Source organism: Tupaia chinensis, unplaced genomic scaffold, assembly GCF_000334495.1.
Source record: "Tupaia chinensis unplaced genomic scaffold, TupChi_1.0 Scaffold000088_1, whole genome shotgun sequence".
NCBI lineage: Eukaryota > Metazoa > Chordata > Mammalia > Scandentia > Tupaiidae > Tupaia > Tupaia belangeri.
The window spans coordinates 4432051-4449818 of NW_006159550.1; the positions used below are offsets into that span (position 1 = coordinate 4432051).

General features: G+C 40.5%; 2 protein-coding genes across 3 annotated transcripts in view; both read left to right on the forward strand.

Moving 5' to 3' along the window:
• VPS41 (VPS41 subunit of HOPS complex) overlaps window positions 1-17768 on the forward strand; it is a 190384-nt gene that overhangs the window by 50472 nt on the left and 122144 nt on the right. The window lies entirely within an intron of this gene.
• On the forward strand, window positions 4489-17640 carry LOC102496902 (bone sialoprotein 2). The gene is made up of 4 exons (XM_006143032.3): window positions 4489-4524; window positions 12479-12541; window positions 15575-15739; window positions 16565-17640. The coding sequence occupies exons 1-4, from the start codon at window positions 4489-4491 to the stop codon at window positions 17087-17089; spliced, it is 789 nt and encodes a 262-aa protein (XP_006143094.1). The 3' UTR covers window positions 17090-17640.

Genomic DNA, 17768 nt, shown 5'->3' on the forward strand with positions numbered 1-17768 from the left:
TGAGCTCACGCAGTCAGGGCATAACAGACACCGCGCAGTGTCGGGCACAGGTGTACTCGTTCTGTGTTACTGAAGTAGCTGTTCGGGTACATTCCGTTTTTTTTTTTAAGTTTATTTCATTTTATTCATTCATTCATTTCTTTTAATTTAACCAGAGAGAGACACAGAGGGAGAGAGAGTAGGAAAGTGGGAAAGCAAGCCACCAGTTTCAGGGCTTGAACTATGGTTGGCCATGTGGGAGTGTCCAGCACTTTAAACACCACGACACCTGCTGGCCCCAGTATATTCAGTTTTAACTGCCATAGAGCTTGCTGAAATACTTCCCACTTAGATGATAGCTTTGCTTGTGTAAGTGGGCGTGAGCTTTTAAAAGTGTAGGTGATCAGTGGTGGCTAGTGGAATAAAAGGTTGCCCCAGTCACATTATTGTGCAAAATTTTAAGTGTAACATACCCAGCTGTGCCAGGTGTCGCTGTTTGTTCCTTCTGTTTATTCAGAGTGGAAAATAAATGCCTTTACTTCTTAAAAAATTCCTAATTATTTCTCCAGTTGGAATGAATTACTGCCAGTAGAGACCGCCCCCCCCCCCAATCTCTGGAAACTAGCTTGTGCAAGAAGCTGGACGATTACTTCAAGAGTCTCAAATAAATGTGGGTATTCATTTTCAGAGAGGTAGGAGCATTTTTTTAAAGCTTGTAAGAAAAGAAGACAGACTTCTTGCATATCCATTTTTTTTCTTTTTAAGAGATTTTTGCGGGACCAGCAGTTGACATAATGGCTATGTTGCTGGACTCCCATGTAGTCCACCATAGTTCAAGTCCCAGACCCAGTGGCCTAAACTTACGCCGGGCACGTGTGCGTGCGTGCCCAAAATCCCGAGAGAGAATGGAGGAGAAGGGATTGCGGTGTGGCCATCCCCCCTGAGAGATGATTTCTCGCTTTCTGTCTCTCTGTCGAGCTCATACGCCCTATAGCAAAAACCTTACATACACTTGCTGGACAGAGAAAGATAGTCAGAAAGTGAGAAATCAGCCCCCCAGAGGGGATGGCCATGCCATAATCCCTTCTCCTTCATTATTCTGGGATTTTGGGCAGGCACGCACGCGCCCAGCGTGAGTTTTAAGTCTGGAAGTCAAACTGTAGTCGACTATGTGGGAGTCCAACAATGTAACCATTACACCATCTGCTGGCCCCCAGGACTTACTGACCTTTGATGGTGTCTGTGGGGTGTACGGGAGGAGAGTTGGTTTGGGATGGCTCTTGGTCCTCTGGCTCAGCTCTGTGAATTGGTAAATGAAGATGGTAAATGGAGGAGGTTGTCTGCAAGTGCACAGCAGCCCTGCAGAGTGCTTTGTGGAAATGACTAGACAGCTCAGAAGACAGGCCTGAGCTGCAGGGGGGCAAGCACCAATATTTAAGAGGCAGAACGATTATAGCCTAGAAGGACGGCTGAGAAGTCGTGACCAGAAAGCTACAAGGAAGCGAGAAGACGTGGGTCTGAGGAAGTCAGTCAAGGAGCGCGTCAGATGCCAGAAAGTCCTGAGGACTGAAGGATGGCGCTGGCTTTTCCCCAGGCAGTTTTGGTGGCATGGCGGCATCACTCAGGCGGAAGGCCACCTGTGTTGTTAGTGGCTGGACTTGAGGAATGAAAGGGATAGGCAGTCTTTTCTTTGTATACCTTGGATAGTTGGTTCCTCGCGAATTCCTTCCCTTCCTCATCGACGAGGGTGGATGGGCACTTGAGCAGAAGAGTGAGCCGGACCCGTTCCCTGTGTATAGGCTGTGAGGAGTGGAGAAGAGGGGGCTTGAGCTGGCAACCAGGCTTCGTGGTTGGATGACACTGACAACATTTAAGCAGCGTTTCTAATCCAGTAGTCCCCTCTTGTCCTCAGTTGGCTGTCCATGGTTTCAGTTACTCCCGGTCAGCTGAGGGCCAGAAGTAGGTGAGTGCAGGTCCAAGAAGGTATTTTGAGAGACCGCATTCACATAACTTTTATTACAGTGTATTGTTATAATTGTTCTATTTTATTACTATTATTGTCTTTGTTCCTTTACTGTGTCTGATTTATAAATTCAGCTTTATCACAGTTAGGGGGAGAGGGCGTGTAGGAAGCATTGTATACGTAGGGTTTGCTCTGTCTGCGGTTTTAGGTGTCTACTGGAGTCTTGGAGCGTATCTCCGTGATGAGGGATACTCAAAATAGCATCTTTTCTCTCCCCCTCCTCTCTCTTTTAAGACTAGTTATGGTTTCTTCCTGGTGATTATCATAATCACTTATAAGAGTAGTTGTCTGAGAATATACAGCCCTCCTTTAAACGTTGTGTATCTTAACTCAGCCTCGATGGGAACAGAAGGGAGGAGGAGGGACTTGCTGCCCCGCATGGTGCAGGAGAGGGAGGTGTGTGCGCAGGAGTGGCGGGCAGACCCGGAGAGGGATGGTCTGGGCCTGGTCCTTATCTTCCTGGTATGAAGGTGCCAAGTGGCTTTGCTGTTCCAGTGGAAGTCATCTTCTCTCTTCCCTTTCAAGTGAGAGCCAGCCTCCTCACTTTCTGGTAATTCGTAAGATACTTGCAATTTCTTATGGCAGTTACGTTTTCAGCCTTTTAATTTTTGTCTCCTGTCAGATTTGGTGTTTATCTTTGAAATATTTTGTTTTAATCTTACATTAGTGTTTTTATTTCGTCTAGTAATCATTGTTTCTATTTTTTGCATTGTTGAAGATTTTTTAATCTTCATTTAGTTAACATTTATAACATATCCAGAATTTTTAACACTTTTTGAAGTTAGACTCAGAGTCTTTCATTTTTTTCTCGTAGGGTTTTTTTTTTTTTTTTTTTCCTTACAGTCTGTTTCTCTGATACGTGTCCACCTGTGCTCTGAAGTCCACTTCCCCCGTTTTCTTACAGGAAAGCGTATTGTACTAACTGCCATTAAAGGCCGCACCAGACAATGTGCAGTGGGTTCCCCTTGTTCTAGGCTCTTTGTTGGGGGTTTGGGGCACCGATGGGCAAGGTAAGGATTTGGCTTTTGTCATCAGGACCATAAACGATGAGTTCTTTTATTCAGCAGAGTTTCTAGAGCTCACTGCAGTAAATTTAACAGTAGAAATGCGGTTGTCACTGCTGAGGGAAGAGAGAGCTGGAAGGCAGCAGTGGTCAGGGGTTGTTCCTCACAGTCAAGTGGAGCCTGCCTGGAAGAGTCTCGTTTTCCTCAGCCTCGGAGAGTCCTTGGCCCCCTCAGGGAGGGCACATGGCAGTGAGGGGCAGACACACCCTCCACGCTGCTCAGGAGTGACAGATCTGAGGGCCACGAGGGGACGGCTGTCTGGGGAACTGGCTGAAGCTCCCACCTTCTCTGTCACTCTTACTGCCCCTCTGGATTGGGACTTTGAGGAAAGCTTCCCAAAAGGCCTCCAACTTCAAGATGGCTTGTTGATAAATATATTCCCCATCATCTATCAATGGGGGATTAATGTCGGCAATGGAATTTCAGAGCAACCGGGAAGATTTGAGAGTTTATATTTAAACTCGAACGTTTGGCTTTCAAGTATTGGTTTTGTAGGTTTGTAGGAAACCTACAGGAGGGAGGGTTTCTCGTGGGCTGCCCACCTCCCGCCTCCAGAGAGTGAAATAAGCAGGAAAACGGGCTTTTCCCACGTCTGGAGGGACGCACATTTGCTTTTCACACATGGCGCGGACACACGGCCTGCTGGCTCGGTGGCTCGGTGGCTCGGTGGCTCGCCTGCGGGCCTCGGCTGCTAACGGGCGCGTCTCTGGGAGGACGGAGCGCACTCCGTCTTCTCTTCCTTACTCATTCCACTCTGTGTCCATGGGGATGCAGCATTTGTGAAGGAATCAATTATCCATTTGTTAGTCAGAGGAGCCTTCCAAATTATACATTAGCAGATTGATTTCTTCGGTTCACTGTTGGGGGACCGATAGCTTAAGGTGGGATGATGAGGAGTGTCAGGGGAGAAGAAGTGGCCGCAGAGAACACCATTAAAAGCAGCTTTCGAAATGACTGTGAATTCAGTCCTAATTGAAGAGCTGACATAATCCATACTAAGTGTATTTATCTCAAGCATTTTTGCATCAGGTAATTGATTAGCACATGAGGTGTACATGTTGGTAATTTTGCCTTTTCCTCAGATTTAAGAACTTGAGACCACCTGTAGTGGCCTTGGGTTTAGAAGGCGTGTGCTGGTCCTTGCCCCCTCCTGCTTACCCGGACTTCTTTTTTTATTCCATTAAGGAAACATTTTTGTATGTTCTGTAGTGTCAGCTTGACATTATTGATTTTTGAACAAACTCACTTATATTGTCCAGAATTCCAAACATGTCTCCATTAGGAATAAAATTGTAGCTAATGGAAAATACAGCGGAGGCCATTTTTTTCCCCAGTCATCTTTGCTCTGATCCCTTTCCCTTTTCCAAATCTCCAGTATCTCATCTTTGTAAGCCCCGATTGTATGCTTACACCCCGAACGGTATGGCTCGACGTGACAGCTGCTCACCAGCAGTTACGGTAAGAGGTAGAGAAGCGCCATCATTTAAACAGAGCAGAGTCTTGCACTGTTTGGCTTCTCGTCGAGTTTGAGGATATCCTGTCCCTTTCTCTTTGTCCTGTTCTCCCCAACCCTCCGTGGTTTCTTTGCTTCCAGGATAGCATTGTATCTATATTTATGGCATTTGTTCCTGTTTGTGATGGGGTTTCAAACAGCTCATAGAAAAAATGGAATTAAAGTAAGCGTTTACTTTGGTGTGGAATATTTTTTGAAATCTGCATCGTTTTTTCACAATGCGTGTTCAGCATAATACTCATTTTCCACGAACTTTTCGAAGGCTCCTATGAACTCCTTTCATGTGGATGCAGGCCAGCTACGTGCACCATGGACAGCTGTAGCATTGAAACCCCATCCTTACTTGTTCTTTAGTAATGTGATAGAACTGTTACGGAAACAAACTGTGTGTCTTGATGGTACTCAGTTATCACTCAGTAAAAATGTGTGCTGTAGGACCTTAGAATGATTTTTGGTGTTGTGGTTGTTTTGTTTTTTAGAGAGATTTTTGCCATGTGGTGCATACACTCGCAGAGAGACAGAGAGATAGAAAGTGAGAAATCACCGCCACAGGCAGTGGCCACGCCACAGTCCCTCTTCTTCCATTCTCCTCTTGGGATATTGGGAACGCACGTACATGCACCCTGCATGAGTTTTAGGTTGCTGGATCCGGGACTCTGGAGGCCAGTGATGTAACCATGACACCATTTACTGGTCCCTTTTGTTTGTTTTTGAGACAGTCTTGCTATGATGCCCAGGCTGGCCTCAAACTCATCGTTTTCCTGCCTCAGCCTCTTGAGTAGCTGGAATTATAGACATGTGCTACAATGCCCAGATCTCCAGAGTGATGGTTTTAAAAAGTAATATTAGCTTTGGTTTCTTTTTGTTTTTAGGTTAATGAATTTGCTACTTAACCACATTTTAAAAATATTTATTTTCTGATCACAAACAAAGTAAGTATCTGTTGTAGAAAACTAGTAAAACATAGAAAGGGGCAACCTGAACAGTAATAGTGTCTTAGGACTCAGATATAACCGATGCTAACGTTTGGGAATATCTACATTTAGTCCTTTATGTGATACGTGGGTACCTGTAAGTACAGAAAGCTTTGTAAACTTTGGTCCTGCAGACCTGGAGTCAACTGAACTACAGAGTTTGAGAGGACAGTTGTCCAGACTGCCCAGTTTGCCCAAGTCTTCTGGCACCCACTGCAGGCTCTGGAGAGTCCCCAGACCACCTTCTCGTTTGACAGTTAGGTGAAAGACTCGAACTCACGGAACTCAGGGTAATGGTTTGATACAGGGAAAGAACACAGGTGAGTATCAGCCATTGGAGGAAAGAACATGACATGGGATGATTTTAAACGTAAAGCTCACCCTCAGGATGTGCTATGCTCCTGGCACAGGTATGAACCAGCCTGCACGGAAGCTTACCCGAGCCCTCCTGGTGTTTAGGATGTTTACTGCGGCTCTGTTACCCAGGCGTGATTGATCGATGGGTTATCCGTTTAGTTGATCTCAGCTTCCAGGTTGATTGATAGGATGGTGAGCGAGCCCCTCCAACCTCTCAATCATGCGGCTGGTCTTTTGGCATGGGCATCTCCTCCTCTAAGAGTACTGGGTACATGGCAGGGCCACACTACTTCCTGATGTGGCCAGCCCCCTTTCTGTAACCAAGACATTTTTATCAGTTATGACAGAGTACTTCCCAGAAGCCAAGCTAGACCTCAGTTTGGACAAAGCCAAATACTTTATTACTTAATGCATTTAATACTTTTAAAAAATTTAATTCAAGTTTTTATTTTAACATTTAGAATTCTTGTTTATAGGGCCAGCCGTTGGCATGGTGGGTCAGGTGGTGGATCCCACATGGCAGGCCTCATGGCTTGAGTCCTAGACCTAACAACTTGAAAATCATGCCAGGCGTGTGTGTGTGTGTGTGTGTGTGTGTGTGTGTGTGTGTGTGTGCGCGCGCGCACACGTACTCACTCAAAATCCTTAGAGGAGGATGGAGGAGAAGGGATTGCAGCATGGCTATCCCACGGGGGTTGATTTCTTACTTTCTTTCTCTCTTTCTCTCTCTCTCTCTCTTCGTCAAGCACACGTACCTCATAGGAAACTTAAAAAAAAATTCTTCCTTTTAGAAATTTCATTTCTCAGTACCCTGTAAAATAACCCTACTGTGGAAAGCACCATTGTGAAAAGACCTCTTCTACTTCTCTGGGTTATACTAGATAATACATATTTTAAAGAGTTTTATACACACTTTCTTCTTCAGAAACGTTTTCCAAATTTGAGTTACTACTAGTAATTTAAGAACAGTACCCATTTTTTGTGTTTCCTTGCTGAAATTAGGTACTTTAAAAATTCTATTCTGATTCTATAGGTTAGATGTTTTGTTGTTTCAGTTTTTATGTATATGTTAATAGGTAGATTGCCTCTTGTTCTTATTTACCTACAGTTTATACTATATTTTTAGTGAGTTGACTATTTACTTCCTTTGATTTGGTGAGTAAACAATTCAGATTTCTTTAAGCTCCAAAACTATTTGCAATTTACATGACAAGACAAATAATCCTAATCTATAATGACTTGCTAATGAATCGATTTAAATAGTAGTGGGCTTTTTTTTTTTTGGAGAGGTTTTTGCTAGAGGGCCTGTGTGCTCACCAGAAAAACAGAGAGAGACAGAGACAGAAAGTAAGAAATCACCCCCCAGGGGGGATGGCCACGCCTCAATCCCTTCTCCTCCATTCTCCTCTCAGGATCTTTGGCACGCACACCGGTGTGAGTTTAAGTCACTGGATCCAGAACTCCAACCGTGTTTGACTACATGGGAGTCCAGTGACATAACCATTATGCTGGTCCCATAGTAGTGGGTGTTTGAATAACAAAAATCTCTTGTTTCTGTGCAACTTATATTTAAGATTGCAGTTGTTTTCTGATATATTAACTAGCTTTTCTTTCTAATTCTACCTACATTGACCCAGGAAATAGGAAATACTTGTACTCTCACTTTAAAATAGAGAAGAGAAGAAGGTTGTAAATAGTTCTAAATAAGTACGTGGTTTTCTAACAGTCATTTAGTGCAGTCGTATTCATCTGGGGGCATATATGATTGGAATATAATTTATAAAAATATAATGGAATTGGTTTTAAAATAAAAGTAGAATGAACAGCATCTGATTTCTGGATAGAAAAAAGAATAGAGTAATATAGCAAAGGAATAAAAATGAAATAGGGAAATATCGTCCTAAAAAACATAGAATGGTGTAGTAACCAATACAGTGCATTGCTAGGTGGGTCAGATATTCTGTTACTAAAAGAAAAATAGTTTCAACTCTGAAGGACACATGTTTTACAAACTGATTGGAAATGACAATAAAGCTGTGAGAGAGGCCAGCAGATGACATAGTGATTATGTTGCTTTACTCCCACATGGGCAACCATGGTTCAAGTCCTGGACCTAGAGGCTTGAAACACACCAAGCGTTTGTGTGCCCAAGATCCCAGGAGGGGAATGGAAGAGGGGATGTGGTGTGGCCATCCCCTCTTGGGGGGTGATTTCTCACTTTCGCTCTCACTGTTTCTGACTCTCTCTCTCTCTGTTTCTTTCTCTCTCTAGTGAGCGCACATGCCCTAAGGTAGAAAAATCCTCTACATAAAAAAAGATGTGAGCAAGAATGCAGTGTAAAAAGCCTGACAAAAAATTAAGGATATTAATAATAGAAATGTGATTAAGAAGTAGAGTTTAAGGCTAAAGAGCATTCACCATCAGGAGGCATATTATATTGATTACATTTGTAGAAGGTAAAAGGAAAATGTAACAGTTCTACCTTTTGTTAGGCCAGATTAGAGGGCACCTAATAACTAAACCAAAATTGAGGAGAAATGGACAAAACTACATTGTAGTGGGACGTGTATAAAACAGTTTTTATCAATCTTTGATAGAGAAGTTGCATATCACAAATATTGATTAAAATAATTAAAAATATACTTTCTGAGCCTAAGAGAATATTAATTTGATATTGTGATATGTTATAAAGTGAAATCACCAAATTACTCAAAATAGATGCTACATAAACATTTTCTGACCACAACACAGTTCGATTAAAATTTATTAATAATGAGGTAAATAAGCAAATATTACCATTCTTATCCTTAGAAATGAAACAAATGAAATACTACTTTTCTCAAAAGAGACATGATTACTATCATTAATCATTATTTTCTGGTCTTTGGTTTGTGGCCAGTGATAAATGGAAAGCATTTTCTTAAAGCTCTTTTATTTATGATCATGCACGTGTACTCACAAGAGAGAGAACAAGAAGTGTCCTCACAGGGTCTCCCAGCACTGCCGCCACTCAGGGTCTGGACGTGTGCCCAGGTGCACGCAGACTGGCACACCGATTCTGGGGTCAGAACTGTGGTAGGCCGCGTGGACTCCTGCACTGCACTTCAGTTTGCTACCGACTGCACCCCAGCCTGGCCAAGGGAATGCATTTCATGGTCTTATGATTATCGACTCAGTAATTATAATATTGAGCAATATTTTAAGGTCCGTACATCAGAGGAAGTTGGCCAAAGTATTTGAGGCAAAAAGGGGAAAAAATCTTAAGGACTAACAATAAGGCAGTAAAAAAACAGAAGACATTTTCAAGCAAATTTATTGATGGATGTATAGCTTCAATATAAAGGCCAGTACAACTGATAAATATCTGATAATGATAGTTAAAGGAAAAAAGGAAATTAAATGCTTTTATGCATGTAAGATTCTGTAATGTATATATCTTCAGATTTGAGTGTAGGAAGTAGAAAAAATAATAGTAACTCCCTCATAGAATTGCTGTGAGAATTAAATGATACAATATGTATAAAACTCTTAGAAGAAAGCCTGATGTACCATAAGTTTATAATAAATGTTAACTTATTTTTATTAAGTATATAATAAATGTTAACTTAGTAGTAATTTTACTGTTAGAAGTAATATAATCAGTATTAAGTATTAAAAGAACTTTTGAAAAGTAAAATAAATATTTCAGCACTATACATTTGAAATGTGCTTTTTTTCCCCCTAGAAAATATAAATGACCAGGGTAAAACGAGGACATCTGAGTACCTTGTTAGTCATGGGGAAAACAATGAAAAATGGAAGGAAGGGTGGTCTAAGAAATAACCCATTAAAGATGTTGATCGTAGACATTTTCATGGGCAGGTTCTTTTTTTTTATTTTATTCTTATATCTTTAGCGTTTAGTGTTATGGTGAAATGTAACTTTTAAGAGGTACATAAAATGTGTAGTAGTCACAAAGAAACAGTAACAAAGCAAAAAATAAATAAATGAAAAATAATCCCAGCTACCACCGTGGAGAACAGATCATGTGACCCTTCCTGATCGCAGTTTTCTTCCTTCCCCTTGGTGGTGACCACGGTACTGACCTTTACAGGAATAACTTCTCGGCTTCTCTTTTCATTTTACAACACAAATGGGCGCTTTCTCCATGCTGTACTGCAGTTTGCCTGTTTTTGTATGTTGTAAAAATGGAATCTTGTTATACATGTTGGGAATGAGGAAGGGATGCTTACTAGCATTGCTACTCCTAAAATAAAATTGGTAAATAAGTGTACGAAAGACCTTTAAGGGGAAAAGTAGAAAACTTCATTCCAAACACAGAAGAACTCCTAGATATTGGAGGCATGCCCCGTGTTTACAGATGGGAAGGCTCAGTGGTATGAAGAAGATAGGGAGAGCGCTCCACACTTAGCGCTAAGTAAGGAATTTGCTAACTGTTGGGTAGGTACCCTCTTTAAGACTCCGGAATTTTTCTACTAGTACACTTAAGAGCTTTTGCCCTAGGTGAGTGTAGAGTTTCATCAGAAACTTTGTCTTTCTGTGAAAAATGCATCATGACTTTTCCTATGACCCAGTAGTTTCTTTGGGATTTTTCCATTTATGTTTACAAGTGAGATTTGCTTGTGCTTTTTCTCCTGTCATCTTTTTTTTTTTTTTTTTTTTTTTTTTATTGTAAGGTTACTGGTAAAATGAGTTGGGGAGCATTGTCTTGTTATTTCATGCTATGGAAGAACTTATGTATGTTTGCCAACTTTTTATTCCTTGAACAATCTCTCATAAAGTTAATATTCTGGTGAGTGAAATTGACAAAAGTAAGTAAATAAATATATGATATGGTAGATAATGTGGCAAATGCTGTGGAGGAAAAAGAGCAGGGAAAGGGTTATAAAATGTTGACATTTTAGTTGCTGGGCAAGGAGTCTCCCTAAGAAAGTGCCTACCAGTGAAGAGTGGTAGAAAACATTCCAGGCAGTGGACAGACAGATGCGGGGATCCCGAGGCTGGAACAAGCAAGCGGTCCTTATGACTGGAACAGAGGGAGCAGAACCAAGGGGACTGAGGTCAGAAGTTGCAGGGAGGCTCGGCTGGGGAGCAGCGGTAATACAGGGCCCTGCAAGGCAGGAAGCCATGTGGCGGCCAGGGTTTCGATCCTTAGGTCAGCCTGAAAACACTCTGGGCGCAGGTTCTCAAGATCTCAACTAGCTAGGGAGTGGGGGGAGGGGATCAGAGCATGATGAGACGATATTGAGGGTGCTTCTCCCACTCTCTCTTTCTCTTTCCTTTTTTTTAAAAAAAATTACAAGAATTTTTTTTTAACTTTATTTATTTACTTATTTTAATTTGACCAGAGAGAGACAGAACAAGAGCAAGAGGGAAAGTAAGAAAGCAAGCTGCCAGGTCTGGGACTAGAACTGCGGTCAGCCATGTGGGAGTCCAGAGCCCTTAACCACCACACTACCTGCTGGCCCTTCTCTCATTTGATTTCTAACCCAGAGGTTGAGGTGCTTCTTCAGATATATTTTTGAAATGCAAGATACTTAACTAGGTCACCAGAATTAAGCTGAAATATGGAGGGCAGGAAAAGACAGAATCTTTTATTGGGTAGCCATTTGTACACATGGTGCCATTAGAGGTGTTGCAGAAAAGTAGAAAAATCTAGTTTGGTCATCACTGGGAAAAAAAATTTTAAAAATCTTCTCTATTATCTTGAAGGGTCTGCTAATAGATGTTTAGATTTACATTTCCTTTCCAAAAGTAGCAAAGCTCTTTAACTTATATTTTCAAACATATAATTCTTGGTATAATTTATTCCCATTCAATATTGAGCTCTTTAGAGAAATGGCAATCTATACATCTCCTACATGAATCAATTTTTCTTTAATATCTTTTATTTATATGTATAAATTAATGTTATTGGGGATTAGCTTTCATTAGATTGAAAGATACTAAAAAATATATGCAAATGTAATTCTTTTAACTCAAATTCTAATTTAAATATACCAGAAAGGTTCATTATTTAAGAGAATCATTCAGTAACAACTTATATTTTATACTAAGCTGTATCATCATTTATTTTATTTCTACCAAGAAAACAAAACAATATGATCTATGTCTTAGCCAAGATATGCCTTGAACTGGCTGGAGAAATCGTACCACTTTTAGGTTTCTGATTCCTCCTTTATAAAATGTAAAATTGAACCCGATAATTCTCTCATTCTTCGAGTTAGACAATTCTGTGATTGTTGGTCCAGTTTTCACATACAGAATGTTTCAATATATCATAAATGCTTTTGGGGTTGAAAATGAGGTATCCCAATTGGTACATTGCTCATCGGAAAAATGCCTGTTTCTAATTTTATTTCACGTATGCTTTATTTCTCATATATTTCTCACATTAGCATGAGATCTGCTCTCCGTAAATAAGTCAATCAAGATGGTGATATTGATTTATTTGAGCAAATGTGTGTGTGTGTGTTTTCTGTTAGTCCAATCAGCAGGGAATCTGAATTGCCGCTGCACACATGTATGCAAATGAGTACACACACACCCTCCTCTGCATGTTTTCTAGAGCAGTGACTCGTCAGAAGAAAACGGAGACGGTGATAGTTCTGAAGAGGAGGAGGAAGGAGAGGTAAGGAACTCTGCAGTCTTTTCATAACAAAGTAGGCAGCACAAATAACAAATGAAAACTTAGTCTACTACAGCCTAGACTTCGCAAATCGCCATTACTACCTGACCAACTGCTCACAGTCTTCTATTTTGAACAAGTGAGACTTTATTTAAATTAGAATAAATTAAAATGACCTGTTTAAAGTACGGCTGCAGTCTGTGGATAAAGTTACCTTTCATTGCTGCATAAAAACAGAAGTGTTTCTATTTTAAGTGAAGAAAGTAAAAAATATGATTGAAAGCAACAGAAAGTATTATTTGTATTTAGGTAGAGAGAGTGTGATGGTAGAAGACAAATAATCTTGAACTCAGGGCAATACTTATTTTAAGGAATGAAAAAAGTTTTTAAAGTTTTTGCTAAGGGGCGTGTGCACTTGCCAAAGAGAGACAGAGAGGGGGAAATTGAGAAATCACCCACCACCCAGGATGGCCATGCCATAATCCCTTCTCCTCCAGTCTCCTCTTGAGATTTTTGCACACATACCCTGCAACCAGTGTGATTTTTTCCAAACCTCCAGGTCTGGGACTCAAACCAGGGTTAGCCATGTGGGAGTCCAGTGCCCTAACCACTACACCACCTGCTGGCTCCAAGGAATGAACTTTTAAAATTCAATTTAATAAGTGGGTGGTATGTACAAGCTAATTTATATCCTCTACAGTCTTATTAGTGTAGTGTGTCACTGAATGAACAACCACCAAAGCCAGGTTAAGTTTAAAGGGAGTCTTTATTAGCTGGCCAGCAACTACAGCCTGAGGCTCAGGGGGTGCAGGGGGTGAGGGGACTGAGAGTCAGAACTGTAGCCCCGACCGAAGCTTGAGTAGTCTTTTTATAGGGGGTCAGTTACCAGGGGTTTCTATGCAAGCAGTTATGGAAGCTGAATCAAGCAGGTTAATTATTTCTGAGGGGAGTGGGGTTTCCATTGTAAGCAGTTACATTGCTAAACAAAAGGGTTTCAGGCTAGTTAGCAAAGACAGTAGCAGTTGCAAGATGTCGTCCTGGATATGGTTTTCTATATGGCTATCACAAGCTATTTTCTCATGGGAACAGCAAGCAGGTTTACAGAAGCAGACAGCCATGTTAGGGTAAGGGAACAAGATGGACAAACAGTTGTTCATGTGCAAGATCTAACATGCAGACTTCCGCATTAAGATTCATATACCTTTTGTAATCCAGAGTTGTTCTATTTAATAGGAATTCCATATTCTTTGTGTCTAATACTGTAACAAAATTCATGTTCTTACAGAAATATAAACTCGAGATGTATAAATATTCTCCTATAGGTGTACAAATTTGTGTAGTTCATAACTAAAATTCATCTACATTCTTGGAAATTGTGCTAACATATTTATAACTAACCCTCTTGCCTAAGGAAACATACCAATTAGGATGCACTTTCCTGGACAGTCAATTATAGCTATCCACTAGTTTGGGAATCAGGTATTCTTAGAGGCTATTTATGCACAGACAATGACAGTCCAAAATGAATCATGTATAAGTGTTAGCTATCTTGAAAACAAAATAGTGTGGGAACAAAATAAGTAGAATTTTCCATACCATCATTTACATTCTTAACTTAAAGAAAGGCCACTAAATCCCTTGACATTTTGCCTGAAGTTCCACCTAGCAATCTTACACAAGAACTAAGGATTATCCTCCTAACTACAACTATTTGCTATACAATGACTGTAAAATTGCCTTGCCAACTGAATTTCTAGTCATGACCCTGCCATTTATGAACTTCCAGCTATCTGACCACATACACATCATTTATCCCATTGGACCTCAGCTTTTTCACCTGTGAAAAGGTGACCCAACTATTGTATTCTGCTTCTCTAAGAATCTTGCCAAGGATGTTAATATTTATTTCTTCCTCTACCCCTGAAAGGTTTAGTCTATTGAAATAAAGCATAAACATTAATAAAAACAAAAATCCACCATAATGTTTGTGGGATATTTGACCCAACTATTTCAGCGACTGCTTTGGGGTGTACTCTGGGAGCATCAAGTCTCTTCACTGAAACGATGGGATTTATAAATGGTATAAACCAAACATATTCTGCTTTAGTCACTGTGTCTTAATAGTAAGGCAGGATAAATCTGGACTTTGTTTATTTGTTTTGAAGTCTTACAGTTACCCTAATATCATTCTTTCCTTAAAAGTACTGAAATGAATTCAGTAGTCATTTCAAATAAATACATTCTCTCTATATAAAATCCTGCCTTTTAATATTAGCTATAAATTATATTGGGAGCTCAATTAACAAACAACTCTTAACAACACAGAATAAAGAAAAAAAGAGTGAAATGTTTAAAATTATAATAAGCAGTCATCTGAAGAGCATCAATTTTTTAAACATCATGCAATAACATACTGGTAAGGGGACTAGCAGTTGTCATAATGTCAATGTCGCTGGGGTCCCGTTAGTCGACCACGGTTCAAATCCCAGACCTGGTGGCTTAAACTCACACCGGGTGCATGTGGGTGCGTGCCCAAGATCCCCAGAGGAGAATGGAGGAGAAGGGATTGTGGTGTGGCCATCCCTCCAGGGGGTGATTTCTTGCTGTCTGTCTTTTCCTCTCTGTCTTTCTGGCGAGCTCACATGCCCTATAGCAAAAATTTCTCCAAAATTATAATAATAATAACAACATGCCAGTAAGAATTTCTTGGAGTGTTGAGTTTTTTTTCTCTGTACAGAAAAAAATTGTATGTCAAATGCCCAAAACACCCATACTTTTTTGAATTGCTAAAATAGAAAGTAGAAATATCTAAAACACACTATGGGATGAGAAATATCAATAAAATTAGGTAAATTTGAGTTGAGTTCTTAGAAAGCAGAAGTGAAATGGTATACAGGGAACTAGAATTGTCAATTTTGGGTGAAAGGCAGCTGAGGGATACAAAGTTTCTCCAAATAGTTATTCACATCTCCAGTAAATCTTGAGTTACCTTCCAGCTAACATAGTTGGTCTTTTTGCTATGGCTGTTTTTATCAGGAGGCTTCAAATGAAGAAGAAAACAATGAAGATTCTAATGGAAATGAAGATGAAGACTCTGAGGCTGAGAACAGCACACTTTCCACTACGACGCTTGGCTATGGAGAGGAGATCACGCCTGGAACGGGGGACACAGGGTTAGCTGCAATCCAGCTTCCCAAGGAGGTAATAATTCTTCCAGAGTGAAAGCATTACTATCAATAATCACGGTAATGTTAAATCTGTTTTCATTTCTTTACTGAAATCTGAGCTTATCCTAACATGATACACACAGTATTTTATTCTATCTTCATAATTCATTGAAAAAGGGAGAACAGATACAATTTACTTGTTTAAAAATAAGGGAAGTTCTCCTCTCATATTACTACATGGACAAACATTTAGGGATAGATTAATGGTCCAGAGAGATACCATTGATTACAGGGAAGAGAATTTCAAGACTGAGACAGGGAGCAGTAGCAAAACTATATAGGAAGTACCTCCCCCAGAGAAGATTTAGTAGGCAAATTTTCTTTCATCAGAACTCATGATGAAGGTGTTCACTCTGGTAGCCAGCAGGACATAGTGGTTAAGGTGCTGAACTCTCACATGGCTGACTGTGGTTCGAGTCCCGGATATGGAAACTGAAAACTCACACTGTGCTCGTGTGGGTGTCCAGAATTTCAGGAGGAGAAAGGGATTGTGGTGTGGCCATCCACCCTGGTGTGTGTGAAGGGGTGATTTCTCATTTTTCTCTTTCACTGTCTCTCTCTGTTTCTCTGCCAAGTGCATGCACCCTATGGCAAAACCCTTTAAAAAAAAAAAAAAGATGTTTAAATGTTTACTCTGAATTTCTAAAATCCTCAACAATCCTTTTGTAAGTAAATTGGCTTCCATTGAACATTGTAACTAGAATATGGCTGTCAATGTGAAATATTGTGTTGGATAGAAGGCCTGAAGTTTCAAATTTCTCAACCCTTCATGTGCATCCTTTCAAATTTTCCTTTACAGGCTGGAGATAAAAGAAACAAGGCTACAAAACAGAAGGAAAGTGATGAAGAAGAGGAGGAAGAAGAGGAAGAAAATGAGAATGAAGAAAACGAAGCAGAGGTGGACGAAAATGAGCAAGGCATCAATGGTACCAGCACCAACAGCACAGAGGTAGATAACGGCAATGGCAGCAGTGGTGGGGACAACGGAGAAGAAGAAGGTGAAGAAGAAAGTGTCACTGGAGCCGTTGCAGAAGGAACCACAGTGACCAGAGGGCAGGACAATGGCGGCTCTAAGACAACGACCTCTTCCAATGGTGGGTTGGTTCCCACAACTCCACCACAGATTTACGGGACCACCTCCGTCAGTTATGAGGAGTACGAACACACAGGCACCAATCACTATGACAATGAATATGAGGTCTATGAAAATGAAAATGGGGAACCCCGTGGGGATAATTACCGAGCCTATGAGGATGAGTACAGCTACTACAAAGGGCAGGGCTACGGAGGCTATGGTGATCAGGACTATTACTATCACCAGTGAGGGCCCAACCTGGGATGAATTCATTCATTCTAGGGTTGCATCCGGCCACTCTTTTCAAAGTTCAACTCAGGAAGGTGCAATCTAACAAAGGTGTGTACTATAGTGTGGAAGGTGCTGCCATTCCAAAGTGATTTTCTGTCATTGCTTCTGCGAGTCATGGGCTTCTTGTTGCTTCTCCCTGGGATGTTATTGAAAGGTCATTGTAAATCAGGGCCATTTATTAAGTGATACACCAAGCCATGAGATCAAATATGGCTAAAAGTTTTGAGTTATAGTTCTACAAATCGTATTTCTCCTGTGTTTACACTATTGCTAACTGCAAAAACATCGTATAAGAACTGCTTCTAAGAGGAGATTCACTGACGTTAATGGCACTGTATACAATCAATGTGTAGTTCATTAATCATACTACCTACCCAACACTGTATATTAGATTTAATTATTATCCTCATGTATTTTTATGTGACTTGTATGTACATTCTATCTCTGCGTTTTATCACAAATAAAAATGCAGTCTCTCAAATGTGTTATAATTAAGAAAAGTAAGAGATTCAGAATGAGAAAAGGTGAAATAAATGGGGGACAGTTCAAATAAAGGAGAAAAGCTTGCTTCCACTGTGATTAAAAACTCAGAAGAATAAACATTTTCTCTTGGATAAATCAACATATTGAAGATGTT